Source organism: Trichosurus vulpecula, chromosome 6, assembly GCF_011100635.1.
Source record: "Trichosurus vulpecula isolate mTriVul1 chromosome 6, mTriVul1.pri, whole genome shotgun sequence".
Lineage (NCBI taxonomy): Eukaryota > Metazoa > Chordata > Mammalia > Diprotodontia > Phalangeridae > Trichosurus > Trichosurus vulpecula.
The window spans coordinates 27,519,207-27,539,446 of NC_050578.1; the positions used below are offsets into that span (position 1 = coordinate 27,519,207).

Consider the following 20,240-nt stretch of genomic DNA (forward strand, 5'->3'; position numbering starts at 1 on the left):
GTTGTGGTGGGGATAAAATTAGATCTGTTTTAAATGCTTTGTAAACCTTAAAGCACTATATAAACTGTAGCTTTACCATCATCATCATCATCATCGTCAGGTACAGTGCTTTATACTTGAAAAATCTGTACCTCTGCTTCCCACCAGTTAAAGTAGATATCGAATAAGTTACTTTGTGATGTTCCTTCTGTCCTAAAAGCGGCATATTTGTAAAATGAATATTTCTTTGAGACTCAAGTTTCAAAACCAGGTTGTGAGAATTACTGATTTACTAAGAGGAAGATATGAACAACTCTTGGAAAATTGGTTATGTGCACTAAGAATTTAGGGTCTGTACAAGCTTCCGTGAAGACCTCCTTTCTGTGCTAATTAATGATTAAAGTGACAATGAGGTCAGGTTTATGAGATTTGTTCCTCATATAAGAGCCAGATAGGGACCAAGGGACTACAAATTTCTCCCTCTTTTCAAAGAGCTGCCCAAAGTTCCATGTCCAATGGATGACGGCAAGATCGCATCATCTTTGAGAACTGATTAGTATGAATACCTTCATGTTGTTTCTTAAGCTGGTTGTGTCTCCTAGACTAGATGTGTCAAACTCAAATAGAAATGGGGGCCAGTAAAGCATACATAATGTCCACATCTTGACTAAGAAAACCAGATGTTTGTGAACTGATGCTGGCTGAAGTGAGCAGAACCAGGAGAACATTGTACACAGTAACAGCAACGTTGTGTGATAACTGACTTTGATAGACTTAGCTCTTCTCAGCAATGCAAGGTTCTAAGACAACTCCAAAAGACTCATGATGGAAAATGCTATCCACATCCAGAAAAAAAAAACCAAACTATGGAGTCTGAATGCGGATCAGAGCATACTGTTTTCTCTTTTTTTGTTTTTTTTTTCTTTTTTGTGGTTTTTTTTTCCTTTTGCTCTGATTCTTTTTTCACAACTTATACATGTATAGCCTATATCAGATTGCATGCCATCTTGGGGAAGGGGAAGATTAAGAATTCAAAATCTTATAAAAGTGAATGTCAAAAACTAAAAATTAATTAATTAGTTAATTTTTAAAAAAAGAAAGCCACATGTTTATATCATCAACATGTCAAAATCAGATAAGAATCTGGTTTGGGTGGCACTTAGGAGTGTTGAGAGCTACACGTTTCAAACCTCTCTGTGAGACCATCCTTTCTAGGGGTCTGGATAACTGCTAGATTGTCTTTTGATGGTTATCGTTCTTTCCGTGTACATTGTAGTAGTCATACTGGGTTTTCCTGGTTTTGCTTACTTCACTTTGTACTAGTTTGTGTAAATATTTCCATATATCTCTATATTCATCATTTCCTACAGGACAGCAAAATTCCATTACATTTGTGTAGCACAATTTAGCTACTCTCTGATCAGTGGGCATCTATTTTGTTTCCAGTTCTTTGTTACCCCCCCAAAAATGTTTTTTAAACATTTCTTGGCATATGGAGCCTTTTTTTTTAATCAATGACATCCTTGGGGTTCTCTAGTAGTGGAATCTCTGGGTCAAAGTGTATGAACGTTTTAGCCATTTCAATTGAATAACTCCAAATTGCTTTTCAGAATGGTTGTGCCAATTCATAGTACCACCAACAGTGCCTTTACTTTTACATCCTTTTCAACACTTGACTATTGCCTTCTTTTGTTATCTTTGCCACTTTGCTAGTTGTGAGGTAAAAACTCAGAATTGTTTTGCTTTGCATTTATCTGGAGAATTCTTTCATGTGGTTGGTAATAGTTTGCAGGTCTTTTGAGAACTATATGCTCTTCTTGTTTTGTGTTATTTCAGTTATGTCCAACTCTCTGTGACCTCATTTGGGGTTTTCTTGGCAATTTTCTTCTCCAGCTCATTTGACAGATGAGGAAACTGAGGCAAACAGAGTTAAGTGACTTGCCCAGAGTCACACAGCCAGTAAGTGCCTGAGGTCACATTTGAACTCAGATCTTCCTAAATCCAGACCTGGCACTCTATCCACTGCAGCACCACCTAGCTGCCCTATATGCTCATATACTCCATCTATTGGGAATGGACTTTGGTCTTCCATATTTCTCTGAGTTGTCTGGATATCTTTGATGCCATCTCTATTATTCTTGACATAATTCTTACACCACCATTTCACACATTTGTTTTCAGCCTTTTACATTACTCTTGATTCCATCATCCAGACATATTTTTTAAAATCTAGATGTGTTCTCTATGTCACTATGTTAAACTCTTTGGCCAACTCTTTTTTTTTTCCCTCAATGGAATTGTACAAACCAGGTATATCCATTTGACTGAATAATATTTTTTTTTTGCAGAGGGGAAAGCAGGACAATTGGGGTTAAGTGACTTGCCCAAGGTCACATAGCTAGTAAGTGTGTCAAGTGTCTGAGGCCGCATTTGAACTTAGGTTCTCCTGACTCCAGGGCCAGTGCTCTACTCACTGTACCACCTAGCTGCCCCTTTGACTGAATAATTTTAATACCTTTTGGGACTTGTCTTCTTTGCAAAGGTGGGAAAGTATTTCATATACAATCAGAGTCAGGATTTTGTTTAGGTTTGTTATTTTTTTTAAAAAAGTGAATCTTTGTTACAAGGGAAACTGGAGTAGGAGGGAAGAGGCATTTATATAAAATATGATTACAATAAAAAGCATCAATAAAAATAAAATTTTCAGATGTGCTGAATTAAACCATATCTTAACTGTATTATAGATTTGACCTAAAATCGATGCTGTTGTAGTCAATATTGGACATGAACTTTAAAAATACAATATTTATAAGTTATACATTTAATGCATATTTTATTTAATTTCACATAAATGTAATCATAAGAAGAGTTAATATATTTTAATTCATATTTTTATTGTTTTTAAATTAAGGGGTCTTTGGATTAATTTTTTTTTCTTTTTTCATATTATTACAGTGCTTAACATGTTTAGCTTGTTAGGGCTTAAGATCAACCAGTGTATTTTAAAATCCTTATCCTGCTCCAAAACTCTAAGCTTTTTTTAGTATGATAAAATAATTCTCATTAATAACTGTGCTTTATGGTTTACAAGTACTTTACTGACAACTCCATGAGATAGGTAGTGTATATATTATTACTCATATTTTTAAAGTTGAGGAGACTGATGCTCAAAGAGATTACCCTGTGGTCACTTAACCAGTAAATGTAAGAACTCCTAAACTGTCCATTCTTGCTGCCCAGACACCTAGAATCAATCAACAAACACTGATTATGTTTAGTATTATTTTATTATTATATTATATTATGTGTTATTATGTACTATATATTAATTCTGTGTTAATATATTACATATAATATATTATTATTACTATGTACCCAGCACTGAGTCAAGTCCTAAAGATAGAAAGAAAGGCAAAAATAGCTCCTTCCCTCAAGAAGCTTACGTTCTAATAGGGAAAGACAACATGTAAATAAACAGGTGCCTTCAAAATACGTACAGATGAGATGAAAACTAGCCTTGGAAGAGAAGTCTTTAGCAGCTGAGAGAAGATTAAGGACTTTAAAAAAAAAACCCACCATCTTTCTATAGCATACCATTGACACAGCTACTTCTAAACCGCATTCAGGATCCTTTGCAGTAAGAATGAAATGTATGCAAAGCATCAGATCTCTCATTTCATGTCAGAAGAATGATGGGAAACGTTAGGCCCTATGGGAAGGGGCAGCAGCCACAACGGAGACAACGAATGAGAAAACTTACATGAAGCCCTCGAAAGACCATATGGATTTGAATAGATGGTAGTTCTGTCCCCATAGGAAGTTAGGGCATATTGGCCATAGGGCAAAGAGTGCCTGTTTCATTGGCTAAAATGATCTAAATAAAGAAGTCATTTACAACTGGGTACAAGTAGAGAGGGTAAGCGCCTATTATGGGGGCAATGGGTGTGGAAGTGGGAGTCAGGAAGGTTATAGGGCAGCTTGAAACATATTAAGATCTATAATAAAAGAACTATTGATTGATAAGTGGATCTTTTCAGACCGCAGCATTAGTAATGTAGTCTGCAGATACTAAGGGAGATATTAACTAGTAGTCTATTCAGGAATTAGCTTCTCTTCATACTTGATACAAGCTAGTTTGTTTGACAGCACCTTTATTACAAGCAAATAATGGTTGCTAATTTTAAAAAAGAAAACAGCCCTTGTTTGGATTTCACAAGTAGGTTTGAATTTCACAAATCTTTCGTTTCGTATCAAGGAGTCATCAGTCATCACTTTGCTTGGATTACATCCTGTAAGGAAAGCTTACAGGTTGCTTAAAGTAACTTTTAGCTTGAGGAATTGAGTAAAACAGAAGATTATTCATAATTATTCATTATTCGTTTGTTGTGTGTGCTTCCCTGATGTCAGAGTTCCATATGTACATGGGAACATCTCTACATATCATATGCATGCACAAATCTAGACGTCTATTTGCTGATGGTGGTAAGGATATATGTTTGTCTTCCTCCAAATGTATTGTGGCCACATTCTCCTCTGAGACTTAAAAATGCTAAAATCTCAATGGGACTGATGTCCCCAACTCTAGTGTGTGACTTCCCCATGTTACTTCTGTTGAGGAATCTCTTACAGTTTGAGGGGGAAAAGAAAGGCTCTCTAATCTGCTTGCTCTACTGACCTTAGCTCACAACCTTTTGCATCCTGGGAATTGCCCGTTGCTGGATATTTTTTTTTCCTCCTTTGGCCAGGCTGAACAGTCCAAGGAAGAACAGAAGCAAGATTTGAATGCTGAGAAACTGATGAGGAAAGTCTCCAAGGATGTGTGTCGGCTTCGGGAGCAGAGCCAGAAAGTACCCCTCCAGGTGCAGTCATTCAGGTAGCACCCATTTGGATCTTCTGCACTGCCTTATTTGTTGTTCTTGCTCTATTTTTTTCTGTACTTAACTCCAGAGCAACTTACAGGCTAGGTTTTCTAGGAGTCTGCCTTTGGGTTGGTTTCATCTTGATGTTTAATATCAGCACCTAAACCATCTCTCCTGGCCCTTTACTAAAGCATGTCACTTTGGCAAATGCAAATAACCAAAGGCAAAAAAAAAAAGCCACACCAGTGATTGTCATGGTTCTGGTAAAATGATGTTTATTCCTGAAATCTGCGTCTTTAAATCTCACTGCAATGGTGACATCTTCATTAAGAAATACTGATTCTGGGTACCAGAAAGTACAGAAATTCTTTCTTTTATGGTAAAGACAGAGAAGGGCCTTCTTAGATGAAGACAAAACCATGCTCGCAGTGGTGTGATCTCTTTTGTAGTTAGCAGGCATTTATCCTGTCTAGAAGAACGCAAGGCCCAGGTGTTCCAGATATAATCCCCAAATATTCCCAGGGTCTGTTGTGATCTAGGCCAACACCTCACATACTTTGTTTTTGCTTACACTAATAATTTAAGCGAATCAAAGTAATAGAAACACTTGATAACTTCAATACCTTCTCTATCAATTAATCTTAAAAACGTTTCACTTATACCACCCTTTTAAGTCTCATTATTACTTATATGCTGTCTCCATAATAATAATTCTCATTATTATTACTTAATTGCTATAACCATCATGAACCAGTACATTTTCCCACAATATTTGAATTTTTTGTTGTTGAGTCATTTTCAGTCGTGTCTGACTCTTTATGACCCCATTTGGAGTTTTCTTAGCAAAGATACTGGAGTGGTCGATAGAAAGTATGAACATTTCAAGACCCACACACAATATTATATTCAGTGGTTTTTGCTACAGAAAGGACCATAGGAGGAATGGTGGACCTGTGAAGAACACTTCTAAGAAAGGGCACTAAATACTACCATGACAGAAGCTTCTTGCAGAAAGCTATCAGATTAGAGCAGTATCAAGCTTGATATGCTCAGTTGAAAATTTTAGTACCCTGCTATTCAATTAAAAGCAATTTTAAAAAAGAAGCATGCAGGATAGAATAAAACAAAAGATTATTTAAAAATCTAGATTCCCTTAATTGTCCATTGAAAGCAAAGTGAAGCCTGGAGGAGGAGCATTTGAGTCAACAAACATTTAAATTACTACTATGTGCCAGGCTCTATGCTAAGTTCTGAAGATACCAAGAAAAGCAAAAAAAGGCCCTTTTCAAAGAGCTTATGGTGACAATGGAGGAGACAATAAAACCTGCATTCTAGAATTAAGGAAGGCCAGGAAAGGCTTCTTGTGGAAGATGAAATTTTAAGCCAGGACATGAAGGAAGCCAAAGAGGAGAAGAGAAAGAAGAAAATTTCGGGCCTGGGGAAATGCCCAGAACCAGGTGATGGATTATCAAGTGTGAGGAACAACAAAGAGGCCAGTATTGCTGGATCATGGAGTACATGGGGGTTCTTGAGATAGGAAGGACTTTGAACACCAAATAGAGGATATCCTATTTCATCCTGGAGGTAAGAGGTGGCCACTGTAGTTTATTGAATAGAAGGGGTGACATTGTCATACTTACACTTTAGAAAGGTCACTTGGATAGCCAAGCGGAAGAAGGACTGGAGTGGGGAAAGATGAGGCAGGGAGACTAACCAGAAGGCTTATTACAGTGGTCCAGGTATTAGACAGTGAGGGCCTGGGTCATCAGAGGCGTGTATCTGAGAGGTGTTGCAAGTTCTATCTATACCAGATTTGCAAATGATTAGATACGAGTCATGAGAGATGTCAAGGGCGAACCTAAGGTAATAGGAAAGATGATGATACTCTTGATAATAATCAGAAAATTCAAGGATCGCTAGGTGGCACTGTGGAAAGAGCAGTGGTCCTAGAGTTCAAATCTGGCTTACTAGATGTGTGACCCTGGGCAAGTCATTTAACTCAATTGCCTCCAAAAAAAATTCAGAAGAGAGGTAGATCTGGGGGGGGACAGTCATAATGAGTTTACTTTGGGGCACTTAAATTTAAAATTTAAATATTTTAAATGTCTACAGGACACCTAATTCAAGATGTCCAGTAGACAATTGAGAATGGAAAACTGGGGGGTCAAGAGAGAAGTTTGAGTTGTACGAAGTAGATCTGGGAATCATCACCATAGACATCATCCATGAGAGTTGATGAGATCACCAAGAGATGCCATATAGAGGGAGAAGAAGAAGGAGCTCAGGACGGAGCCTTGGGGGACACTAAGAATCAGTGGGCACGACCTGGATGAGGAGCCAGCAAAGTAGACTGAGAAGGAGAGGCCAGACAGGTGAGAGTAGAACCAGGAGAGAAGCGTGTCATGAAAATCTAAGAAGAGAGTATCACGGAAAGAGACAGTGGATAGAACACTGGATTTGGATTGAGGAAGACTTGAGTTTAAATTTATTAGCAAGGCATAGCAGCACATACCTGTGCTGTCTCTTAGATGCAAACCTGATCTCACCTTTCCTTCACATCAGAGCAGTGACCCTTCTAAATAGGCTAATTATCATGTATACGTACCTTATACAAAGCATTCACTGCTTTTATCACTTATACATGTGTCCCAAAAGTTTTAGTAGTTTTAAGCTATTTATTCTTTAATAGTTTAAAACTGTACTAAAATTTTGAAGGACCCTGTATGTATAAGCAGTTCTAATCAATAATATATTGGACAGAGAGCAAAAATGGCGTCAAGTTGCAAAATCGAGAAAGGCAATTCAGTAATAATTGAACATGCCTCTCAACAGCGCTATAACATTTCTACAGTTTATTGATTACTTCAGACCTTTGACTCAGTTCTACACTCATGGCTTATTCATGTACTGCAAAAATATAAAGTGAAGCCAAATAGAATGAAAATGCTGGAGTATTTGATATCTACATAGAAATTGTCCTCTGTTGAAAGCATAACTGACATCAAGAGCAATAGATATTCAGTATGACATCTTTCAGGGAGGTGGTTTAAGCTCTGTTAGGTTCTCTGTAGCCTTAGCTCATAAATAGAATATAAAATAGAGGCATACCAAAACATTTTTAGTCACTTGATGCATGCACAGGAATGACATCAAATTACATGGCTATAGTGAAAAACACATGAAGTAGGTTCTCATGGTATGCTACCCAAAGACACCAGAATGCCTTGTGAACCTGATAAGTATGAAATTCCTAGTAGACCCCAAGGAAAGACAGACAGAAGGCTTCCAGTTTGAATCCAAAGGGCAAATAGAACCAGTAAACAAAGGTCACCCTTATAAATACGCTTAGTACCTGCAGATAAGCTATGTCAAACATGAAGCTGTCATGGAGAAAGCTATAGCTGTGTATGTCAAGAGATTTCCTGGCATACTAAAATTGAGAATAACATATTCAAAGCAATTAATGTCTGTGCAACATCATTCTTATTAATATATACTTTTGGAAGTATATATTATATCATACTTAATATACATATTATATCATATTTAATATACAGTTTTGGACCATAACCAATTTGTAAGGCAATCTAACAAAAACAATTAGGAAATCAATGAAATTAATGAAATAAAAATCTCTCCCTAAGGCGGCTATGGAAAGATTAATACTTCCTCATCACAAGAAGAAAGAGTTGTTGACAGTTGTTCTTGAGCACACGGTAAACAGGTTAAAAACTTGTAGAAATACTTTTGAATCAAGCAGACATTACTTTACTAAGAAGTAGCAAAGACTGACATTAGGTACATGCCATTGAGTTTGTCAAATACAGCTGAACATGGTCTGCTTCTGGATAGAGCCAATAAATGGCTGAGATCCGAGGAGAGAATCTTGGGCCACATCCCCATGAACTCGGCCAACAATATGCTGGTGAGGAATTACTGAACAAATGGCTGAATCATGCAGATTTCTTTATAGAAACAGCAAGGCTTGGGTAATTCAGGACCAGGTCATCAGTACCAGAAATTAGACATCTTTAAGGGGCCTGGACTTTATAATTAATGTAGATTATACAAGAAAACAGTAGAAACTCTGCAACGCATCACTACAGACTGTAAAAATTTAGCCCCTACCAAATATCCCATCTGACGTGACTTGGTGGCTAGAAGAGTTTGTGTGTGTGTGTGTGTGTGTGTGTGTGTGTGTGTGTGTGTGTGTGTGTGTGTGTAGCAGAAACTTGCTTTCACAAGTGAACAGATCCCTACTACAGATACAGATCTTGAAAGATCCTTGAGGATTCAGCAAATGAATTGCACTGGATTGGGACCTTTATACTCAGGACTGTTGCCGCCAGTCACTCTGATATAATACTGATCTGTAAACATTTTAATACAAGTCGCTATGCTAGATCCTCAGCAGTTTCAAAGCTTCATGTAATCAAAGTTTTCAAAATATAATGACCTAGTAGTCAGTGAGCATTTATTAGGCACCTACTATGTGCCAGGTGCTAAGCACTTTACAAATCTCATTTTATATTCACAGCTGTGGGAGGTAAGTGCTACTATTAATCTTCAGTTTACAGTTGAAGAAATTAAGGCAGAGAAAAGTTAAGTGACTTACCCAGAAGCTAGTAAATGTCTGAGGTCACATTTGAACTCAGGTCTTCCTGGCTCCAGGCCCTGTGTTCTATCCACTTCACCGCCTAGCCACCTCTAGGAGAAGAGATCAAAATTATTTGGGAACAAGAGGAAGAATGTGTATATCATTCCTCTCATCCTCTCTGCTACTGGAGTTGTCCTAAAGACATATTCATTGATGAATACCTTAAATGAGCTTACTTACATCCTAATACCTTTTAGGCAGCTGCAAAAAGCCACTAGTTTATCCACATGTGCAGAATGTTAAATATGAAAGAATAACCTCAGAATAATGACTTATCCCAGGACATTTCTATCTGAACTCCTATTGAACTAAAGGTGAAATTACATTATTATTATTAATCATAATGTGATTATATTATTATTACTAGCATAAAAACATTATTAGTAGTAATAATCATGTGGCTACATGATTATTACTACTAATAATGTAATAACTCAGGCTTATAAAGCACTTTAAATTTATAAAACTCTTTTCTCACAACAATCCTGTGATGTAGTTAATTGCAGGTAAACAACATTTTATAAATGAGAAAACAGGTTTAGAGAAGTTAATTGATTTATCTAAGATCTCATCACTAGGAACATCCAAACTGTCATGCTCACCCAGGTTTCTTCCCATTTTGTGCTGAGCACTGTTCCTTCTGTTCCATGTTGCCTTCATTTCTTGTATCATTCTTTTCAGTTCCATCCCAACTCAGAAGCCTGCATGTACAAGAGATGCTCAAGTATTTATTTTGATGATGCTCTTGTCTGAAAATGTCATAGAAAATGAAATCCTATGCCTATTCTTGATGAATTTACAATCCTAAGTTTTTATTTTCTCCTGTTCTGCACTTTTAACCTCTGAATTCTGCTTTGCTTCTTTCTTCCTTACCCTTTCCTGATCAAGTTTGTTAATAGACACTCATGCTTTAGGACACAGGACAGTTTTTATCTTTAACACAAAATAGTTACCTTACCTTCGTAATAGATGGGCTATGTCGTCTCTCATCAGATTGTCCTTATGGCAGCGTGGCATCGGTCTTAATACTGATTGCCCTTATGATGTGCCATTGAGAAATTCTGGTGTGCTATTTTCACCCTTTTTGAGTGTCCCTCTTCTTGAATTCTTACCCCAACCCCTAATGATTATGTAGAGGTGATCCTGGCTTTTAAGAGGCCCTGCTATCAGAACAAATGTTCTGGAAAGTTCTGTTGAGCTAGAGAGAGAGAGAGAGAGAGGGAGAGAGAGAGAGAGGGAGAGAGAGAGAGAGAGACTTGCCTGAGCACCAGCTTAGCTAAGTACACAGAGGCTTATTTTTACCAGAAAGTTGACTACTGGAGGGGATCCATTTCTTTTAATTTTTATAGACTAATCTCTATTGGTGGTCCTTAACCTTCTGTATGTTGTAGATCCCATTGGCAGTCTGGTGATGCCCAGAGGTCCCTTCTCAGAATAATGTTTTTAAATGCATAAAATACAAACATACAAGATGACAGCAGGAATCAATCATATTGAAATACAGTTATCCACATACTGAAAAACAAATTCTAGGACTATAGGTTAAGAATCCCCAGTTATAGTGGGACTACTTCCTCCAGTGGCATCTCAGATCCTTAAAGTATTAAACCCTAATCCTGCATCTTAAACACAGAAGAGATTGCTAACCCTTCTAGAAATTTCTTTAAAATAAATGAAAAGCAAACAAAGTTAATTCTAAGAGGGGGTATATGGAGTTTGTTTGGTCTCAAGATATTTAACACGAGCCATCATTGTTCATCTCCATACATGTTCTTAAAAACAACACCAAAGAAAACTAACAAAACAAACCCAATTAACTTTAAAGGGAGTTGTGAGTGGAAGAGAACAAAAATCTGGACTTTTTAATTAAAAGATAGCACTCTTGTTCTAGATATTAAACACACACTGTTTTCAGCATGTCATCTAAGTCTGTTTTTTCTTCACTCTTGCTTCCAGGGAGAAGATCGCCTATTTTACCAGAGCAAAGATTAGCATCCCATCCTTGCCAGCTGATGATGTGTAAATTACAAATTTTGAATCATTCTCCCACCTGCTCATGCTGAGACAAGTGAAAGGGGTGAACTTTTTTCTTTGGGTTTTTTTTTTGGTAACCAGTTCTTTCAGATCTTTTATTTTGCATCAGACTATAGATGTGTTTATTTGTAAAATACCATAAATTTAATTGTATGTTTAAAAAAAAAGAAAAAAATCTAATGTCCAAAATGGAATAATTCTGGTACACAGGTGGTGTGCATTGCATGTGGGCTTTTATTTTGTAAAGATGGAGTAGAGGCAAATACCCAGCGTGTACCCTGTTGAACTGCACTGTTGAGAAATACTGTATTCAGAAATTTCTCTCTTCCCCTGTTTTCATGTGAGTAGACTGTGAAGATGGCAACCGTGCCATGCAATATTTTTATACAAGAAGAGTATAACTCTTTAAGTTTGATTTCAAACATGCATCTAATAAGCTTCTTTCCAGGGCTGCAAGGCCGTCCCAAACAGGTGCTGGGGTAATTTCTATCACTTATATTGGAACATTTTGTTTCCTTAAAAGATTCCTTTTTTTTTTTGGCCTTTTATATTTGTCTAAGTAAAACAGTTAACATTGGAGTACTGAGTGCAGGAATAAACATAACTCTGTGAATGTACAATACTTTTGGCTGCACTAAAGATCTTGTGAGTTGTTATTTCATTAAAGGGAGGAGAATACTGAAAGAGGATAGCAAAATAACTAAAATTCAGGAAAATAAAACCACCTTGGTGGGCAGCTGCTTCTTAAAACTTGAGGGTGAATTTACACAAGTGTTCACAGCCCTGCCACTTCCAGGTATAATCACTGTTACAAACACCAGTCATGTTTTGCCATAAGCATCATAGTATTAGTAACTAGAAGAATGTGGCATGATTTCATTTCTAATGCCATTGGTATTAGTGAGGCAGAGAAAAGTTACCAACCAAAATTTAAGAGAAAACCAATGACCAAGAACCAGGATATCTTTCCTGTTGAGATCTAAATCGTGACCCAAAAGAAAAGCACTATTGCAGAATTCAAGGATTTTACTAGAATCCATCTGTAATCCTTATTTTTGAAGGGACTTAAACCAATGCTTCACAGACAAGAATGTTTGGAAGTCTGGAGGGTTTTTTTTTCATTTTGCAGAAATTCACCCCAAGTAATTGTGTTTCTTTGTTTGCTTTTAAACTAGATCCAGATAAACAAGTATCCAGAAATAAATCTGAGTTAGGTGTCTGCCACAATAGAACCTTTAACTTTACTTTAAACAGATCCTTTTTAAAAGTAGCAAGCTCTTAGGATAGCTCTTCCAGGATCACTATTGTAAATGGCCGGGCTTTTAAAAGAAAAACACTATATGCAATTGTAAATCAAATTAATATCAGCCTCTTTACCATCCACTCTCTCATTTCTGACAAAACAATATTTTAAAAACCTTAATGTGAGAGAAACCTAAATCAGTTTTATCTGGGATGTAAAATCACATTCAAGAAAAAGGTTTCCTATTTGGGGTGGTTTTGAACCAGGGCTTTTATTCCTAAGCTAGCATCCTTACAAACAGGTAACTTATCTTGAAAAGAACTTGTGTGTGTGTGTGTGTGTGTGTGTGTGTGTGTGTGTGTGTGTGTGTGTGTTGATCAAAAATCAAGACCAGCAAATTCTGTACCTATAACTTGTGCACAAAGATCACTTAGCCATGTTTTTAAGCTGTTGATGTACCAGTACATTCAAAGCAAAGTGATGCAAATTGTTTTTTTTTAAAGACATAACTGGATTGCTTTGAATAAGTGAATGAACTAAGATTTTCCAAGGTTGCCCACTTAATTCTGTCTTTTTAAGATAACAAAAAAACAACAAAAATAAATACCATTCATCCTCGTAAGGTCAAATGTGAACGGCAGAAGTTTTAAAGTTTATTTAATATGAGGTTAAATGAAGGTCGACTGTTTTCAACTTCTTAGTCTGATTCTGTAAAATGTGTTTAGAAGGATGTGTAGTTGTGCTGTATGATTTTATTTTCTTCATTTATTTATTTACAGTCTTATTTATGTTCTGTTTAATATAGTTCAGTTCTGGCCATTTAAAATATCTGACATGAAAGAGACCGTATTGGATCATTTTTAGCTTTATGAATCCTCCCATGTTAGCTATTAATTATATATGATTTTAAAAAAAGATTTGGAGGAGTGGTAAAGAGTAAAAACTATCTCAGGCTAATTGTTAATAGGAATGGCCAAGATCAAGATTTTTAAAAAGATTTTTCCAAATGTACTCATTTTACAAATGAAAGACAAACATTTTTAACATATTCCCTTTTCCCTCTCTCTGAAAATCAGCCATAGTGTTACATACATATTTATGGGCAGCTTTTAACAATTTTGTTATTTTTGTACTAACCCAAATTATTCACAGTGAAAAAAAGTTAATCAATTGATCAAAAAATGGATAAACACGAATTTTAATCTTACAAATATTTAAAAGTAGAATTTACTCTTGAAAGAGTATAACGAATGTAATATTTAGATCTCATGTTTCAGTTATCAGTATGTTACTACAGTTTTGCCTATCAGAATCTAAGTATTACAGGTACAAGAACAATATTATTATTAGCCAAATGAACAAAGTTTAGCCGAATTTTGTAGACTACAAATCAATTAATTTTAAAAATCTTTTTTTTGCTATTGCTTTGTCTATATTGTATTAAATATCAAATGCTCAGGACTGAACTAAATATTTAATCAGGTTAAATTCTGAATGTGTTTTCTGTTCTAATTTGTCTTGTTTGTAAAAGTATGCAAATACATCACATAGATTAACTTTTGTCTCTGCACTTTCCATGTGTTTGTGATTGGGAAAAAAAATACAGTTTTTTAACAAAGATACTCATTGCCTGGTATTTTATTCCAGCATCAGATTATACAGATAAATTCTTCCTCTTTGGCTGAGGCAGAAGAATCTGCATGAAATCTTTACGTGGCAAACATAGATGTGTTTATTAAAAATTCCGCATGCCAGCAGTTTGTTTTTAAATGGTTCTTCGTAGGTTAATGTGAATTTACTGATAGGAAACACAGCATTGTTAGGCATATTTTCATTCTGGGAGTCAGCAAAAGGCTTCAGAAAATGAGCTTTGTAATAGAACTAATTATAAACTGGCACAACCCATAGAGATGTATCCTGGGCGAAGAGCCCCATTACCAGGTGCTCAGGGGTTCTCTGTACAGTATTGTTCTGCATATGCTGCTGGGAGCTGTACCATAGTGAGTGGTGGGTTGTGATACAGACCCTCGAATGGAAACCGATGGAAACTACCAGTGAAACGTGTTTCACTTGATGGAACCTCGAGCAGATTTTTCTTCAGTCTTCAGTAACTCCTCAATCCCTTGCATACCCTACCATTGTCCTTCTCTGTTCTCAGCATGTTGGGAAGCGTTGATGAAAGTGACTGGCTCTTTTGTAAACATGAAAATACAGGCACTGAAGCCTTTAGTGGATTAAAAAATTCATCAAACATCTCCCCTCCCCTTTCAGCTTTTAAGAGCAGAAAATGTTTTTGAATGTGAAAAAAAAATTGGCACTGATATTAAAAAAAAACAAAAACATTTGTGCAATGGACCTTATACTGTAGTTTCATTGTAACAGGTCATGTGAAAACCCAAGGTGCTGCGATGATTAGCAGGTACATTTCAGGTGGGCATTTGGTGAACACCCTTAACTATAGACAAACACTGATATAATATTTTATTTACCAGTTCAGTGCGATCACCGAAGGTATTTTAAAATTTAGAGGAACTCATCAAATGTAATAAGAATCGTCACTATTAAGTCTTGATTGGTTTTGGTCGCAGACTGGAAGATGACAATGGTTTTTCAGTATCAGAAGAGAATTGTAGCTTAAAATCCTAATGGCCAAAGGAAGAATGCATTTTAGAAAATTAAAGAACATAATGGGTGGTTGGCCATAGAATAGATCATCGTACCCAATCCAGAGCTGAACAAGTACCTTGTGTAGAAGATTTAATTTAAGAGAGACTGGTCCCTTTATCTTAGATTTTCAGAGGGGTATTTTTCATCTCCAGATTTTGCCATGGATCTTGAATTTCTGCCACTGTATAATGATTGAAGGATGGAGATGCTTGAGTAGAACAGGCTGCACAATTAAATAAAGACCCTCCAATAACAAGGAAAAATCCAGCAAACCAGCCAACAAAGAGAGCTTTTCCAAACTCCCATCTGGGGACAACATCTGGAATGGTCTTATCCCAAAATTCCTGAACTGTGGTATGGGCAACCCAAGACACTGGGATGAGGGCTGTAATTCCTGACAGCCACAGCAGAATTCCTCCCAGGATCATCAGCCATTTCTTGAGCTCCCTTTGCCTTCCTCCAATCCTCAAATAATCCAAACCAAACCCAGATGTCAGCAGGCCCAGAACGCCAAACCCATTTGATAAGAACATTAAAACCCTGGAGATCCTCAGCTCAGCAGGCAAAGCCAAGAATGAATCAAAATCCTTACACTGCATCCCCACTTGCTCTTGAATAACACAAGTCTTCCAGAGTCCCATGGTCCAGTTCTCCATTTCATTTAGTTGTAAATTGAGATTCTTCCACTGTGGCAAGTAAGTTGTGAGACAGGATAAAATCCATCCTAGAAAGGATAATAGAAGTCCAACTAATTGTGCCACAGTTCTAAAAACTAAAGCCATATTGTAATGTTGAGGCCAGTGAGTGTTGGTACTGTCTGAATTGAATTCTGTCTGTTGCTGTGAATAGAAGTGTGACACTTTGTGTTATCACATGCAAAGCTCTGAAATAGTTTTCCTTTCTTTGTGTATATAGAAGGACGCTTGCCAGTTACTATTGTTTGGTATCATGTTGAATAGGTTTTAGAAAAGCATAGGGAAGTAATGCTGCAAACCAGTCATTCCAAGGTGTGGCCAAGGTCATGTTGATGTCTATTGGTTCAATTATGCAGAAAGTAGTTTCTTATTTAAATAAATTTAAGTGATAAGGGTGCCTGGTCACTTTTTTTTCCTTTTTGCAAGTCAAAAGGATTTGAAAAGGGAAAGGTTTTAAATGTTTATCAGACCCACCCTGCTTCTCACTATTTTCACCCAGTCAGATTTAATCTGCTCCAACTCTCATATTTCAGTAAGAACATTGTAGTGTTTTGTGCATTTCCCTTTAAAAATAGAGACATAAGAAGTATTTCTTGAACAAATCAGTCCCGTCACTAATTTCCAGTGTTTAAAATCAGGTCTAATTTTTTTAATAACTTCATTGGTTGAATATGATGACATTTCATATAATACCAAACTAAATAGTTTCTATTTCTCCTTCCTATGTGTTTTCCACATTAGTGCCTCTGTGCGTAAGAATTCATTTTTAATGTTTTATTTGCTTGTGTGAGTGTTTTGTGCTTAAGGAAAGAATTTGTCTTTAAACCAGGGGTTCTTTGCCTTTAAACCTGAGGTCCGTGAACTTGGTTTTTTTTTTTTAAATTTGATAATAGTATTTCATTATAATTAGTTTCCTTTGTCATCCTTTGTGTTTTATTTTGTGCGTTTAAAACCGTTATTTGGAGAAAGCGTTCATAGGCTTCACTAGAGTGCCAGAGGGACCCATGACAGATAAAAGGTAAAGAACCCCTGTTTTTAAACAAAGAGAGTTTGTGTGATAGAAATTGAATATCTTTATCACAGTGTCAAAAGTCCCTGTGGCTATTTGAGGCAAGTAATGAAGTTTTCCATTGGAGCAAATGAACCATCAAAGGATTATTTTATGCTTAAATCACTAACTTTTTTGTGGAAGGAGTGGAACATTGGCCTGACCAATGTCTATAATAACTGAGAGACTATTAGTCCTAAAAGTCTTTAGTCTCATTTAAAAAAAAAAGGGAAGAAAGAAAGAAAAAGAAAAGTCAGGAATGATGCCTGGTAATTTGCTGGACAAAAAACCACTCTGTTGAGTGTTCAGGTAATATTGGACTGCTTGACAAACTGAAGTAAGGATTGTGGAAATAATACTATAGCATCAGTCTTCAGTGTAATTATGCAGTGAAGAATACTTTTAATAATCTGGGTTGATTTCCTAAGGAAAGAGAAGCTGATTAGTTTCTAACTGCCAACAAAAAGTTTTCAAAGTTAAAAGTTGCTGACTCTAAGAATCTGAATTGACTACCACGCAACCAACAGGATACTCTTCATTTATATTTGCAGACCAAAGTAAACTATTTGCCCACCTCTATGTAAAATCTCATTAGATATAATGATTTTCCCTTAAACATAAGGTTTCCTCTCATTCTCCCAAAGGGGAAAAATGTTGCTTGGAAATCAACTTATTAAAGGAGAAAATCTGAGATGCAGAGACTTTGTTAAGTAACAAAGAACCTTTTGACTTGGATAAAAGCAAGTTCTTTTACATTGCCTTTCCACAATAAAACGAAACGTCTCTCCCCTTTTTTTCCAAAAAGTCCTACACTTTAGGATCTGTTTCCCACTTCCAGGTGTGGACACCGAGCTTGCATTTCTGCCACTGTGTAATGGCCTGATGGAGCTTGAGTTGAAAAGACTGCGCAGGTAAGTAGAAACCCTCCAAGGAGAAGAGAAAATCCAGCAACCCAGCCAACAAAAAGAGCTACTCCAAACTCCCATCTGGGGACAATATCTGGAATGGTCTCATCCCAAAATTCCTGAACTGTGATGTGGGCAACCCAAGACACTGGGATGAGGGCTGTAATTCCTGACAGCCACAGCAGAATTCCTCCCAGGATCATCAGCCGTTTCTTGAGTTCTCCTTGCCCTTCTCCAATTCTCAAGCAATCCAAACCAAACCCAGACACCAGCAGACCTAGAACTCCACATCCATTGGACAGAAACATTAAAATCCTAGAGATCCTCAGCTCAGTAGGCAAAGCCAAGAATGAATCAAAATCCTTACACTGCATCCCCACTTCCTCTTGGAAAACGCAAGTCTGCCAGAGTCCCATGGTCCAGTTCTCCATTTCATTTAGCTCTAAGTTAAGAATCTTCCACTGTGGCAAGTAAGTTGTGAGACAGGATAAAACCCATCCCAGCAAAGATAATGAGAGTCCAGCTAATTGCATTACTCTCCTGAAGATTAAAACCATTGTCACAAATTATAAAATTTCCAGGAATCTCTGTCTTCCTCCCCTATAGGAGCTGCTGTCTTTTGTAGCAGATAGTTTTTTGATGGTCTTGGTTCTTTGCTGCCCCAAATATAAGCTTTTGCCATTAACCCTTTGGGATCAGCTGAAATGACATTTTTGTTCTTCCTGAATATAAGGTTTCACGTAAAGGACGAATGACTCTTAAAACCATGAGTTAGGTTCTCTGATAAGCATTTGATCTGCTGCCTTCCAATTTGCTTGGTAAAATTATATCCCCAATGCCTGATGATTACAAGTCTGAGGATGAACAAAGGAGGCTCTATGACCCCTCACCCTAAAATACAACAGAAATCTTTGTGCTTCAATATGGATTAATTAGATTTTAAGTGGTGATAAAAAAAAAGCCAGCTCTTTCCGCAACAGGACTTCATTGTAATAGCTAAATTTGAGATTTTGGGGATGTAAAACAAGGCCTTGTAAAGAAAGGTAGACTGTTTGCCTATAATCTTTATGCTTCTTTGACTTCTTCAACCTACACAACCCCCCCCTTCTCTCACCCTGTTCCCACCCCAAGTTCTTGAGTATCTCTGGCACTTAGTAGATGCTTGTCAGAAAGTGTTTGCTTTTGCACAGGTTACCCTTGTGGATTCCTCTGAAAGACAGTGTTCATGATGTTCTTAGCTAGTTTTAAAGAGAAAGGAGCATGGATACATTTATAAAGGTAAGAGTGAGCAAAGGAACAAACCATGTCTGAATCTCAGTTTCCATAGCCTTAAGGAAATCAACTGAGATCATTTGGGCCCATAGTGAAGCAAACTCCATTCTTACCCTGATTTCCTTCTCCTTTTTTTTTTTTTTTTGGTCTGTAATCAGCTTTTGTGTATAATTAACTGTGGCCTGTAGAATGCTTCAGGAATCAAGAGCCCTAGCCAGAAAAAAATAACCCAAGTGGGGTTGACCTCTCTGAGGCATCCACTTATTTTTTATGTAGGTCACACACCCCTTGGCAACATAGCTTTCCTAAGCATGACCACATAGGGCTTTGTGGACCAGGCAGACCAAAAGGCCACATGCTCCAAATCTCCAAGCAAGTGGTGGCCTGGTGTTGGTAGAATATTGCCTCTGTGTGTATGGCTAAAACCTGCTTAAAGGCAACTCCTCATGGGCCCTAATGGAGTGAAGAATTCCATAGACAAGGTTCTTTGTTTAAGAAGTTTCTGCACAGCCTCCTTCATTTTCCTTGACCTGGTGACAGAAGTCAGCCATCTAATTTCAGCTATTGATACTGTCCAAGAAATACAGATCATCCTAAGTGAGGTCTTCATATGGGGAGACAGACTCAGTTTGCTTAATGTACATAAAGCATAGATTATGTATTATTTAAATTATATGTGTAATATAAAACATCAAAGGGGTTGCTTTGGGGTTTTTTCTTACATATACATTTTGTTTTTTGCTACCTGCATTCCCTGCAGTTTGAGATGATGAAAATTGAGTATTTAATGTGTTTGTAAAAAGCCTTGTAACTGTCAAATTTATGTGTAATTTCACCTTGAAATAAATGATGTTTCTCACATTTGAAGAAGCACAGGTCCA

The 20,240-nt window shown here is 36.9% G+C and overlaps 3 protein-coding genes across 3 annotated transcripts in view; 1 reads left to right on the plus strand and 2 right to left on the minus strand.

The window, feature by feature from the left end:
* Positions 1-14,421, plus strand: part of WWC2 (WW and C2 domain containing 2) — a 253,626-nt gene extending 239,205 nt beyond the window's left edge. The window contains exons 22-23 of the mRNA XM_036763173.1: positions 4,725-4,852; positions 11,452-14,421. Of these exons, the coding sequence (XP_036619068.1) occupies positions 4,725-4,852; positions 11,452-11,518 (195 nt within the window). The 3' untranslated portion in view covers positions 11,519-14,421. The remainder of the gene's footprint in view (positions 1-4,724; positions 4,853-11,451) is intronic.
* Positions 14,422-15,556: 1,135 nt separating this feature from the next.
* Positions 15,557-16,221, minus strand: LOC118855501 (claudin-22-like). The gene has a single exon (XM_036765604.1). It carries the CDS (start codon positions 16,219-16,221, stop codon positions 15,559-15,561), a length of 663 nt encoding a protein of 220 aa, XP_036621499.1. The 3' UTR covers positions 15,557-15,558.
* A 1,705-nt stretch (positions 16,222-17,926) lies between these two features.
* LOC118855402 (putative claudin-24) lies at positions 17,927-18,644 on the minus strand. The gene has a single exon (XM_036765500.1). It carries the CDS (start codon positions 18,642-18,644, stop codon positions 17,997-17,999), a length of 648 nt encoding a protein of 215 aa, XP_036621395.1. The 3' UTR covers positions 17,927-17,996.
* Between the last annotated feature and the right edge of the window lie 1,596 nt (positions 18,645-20,240).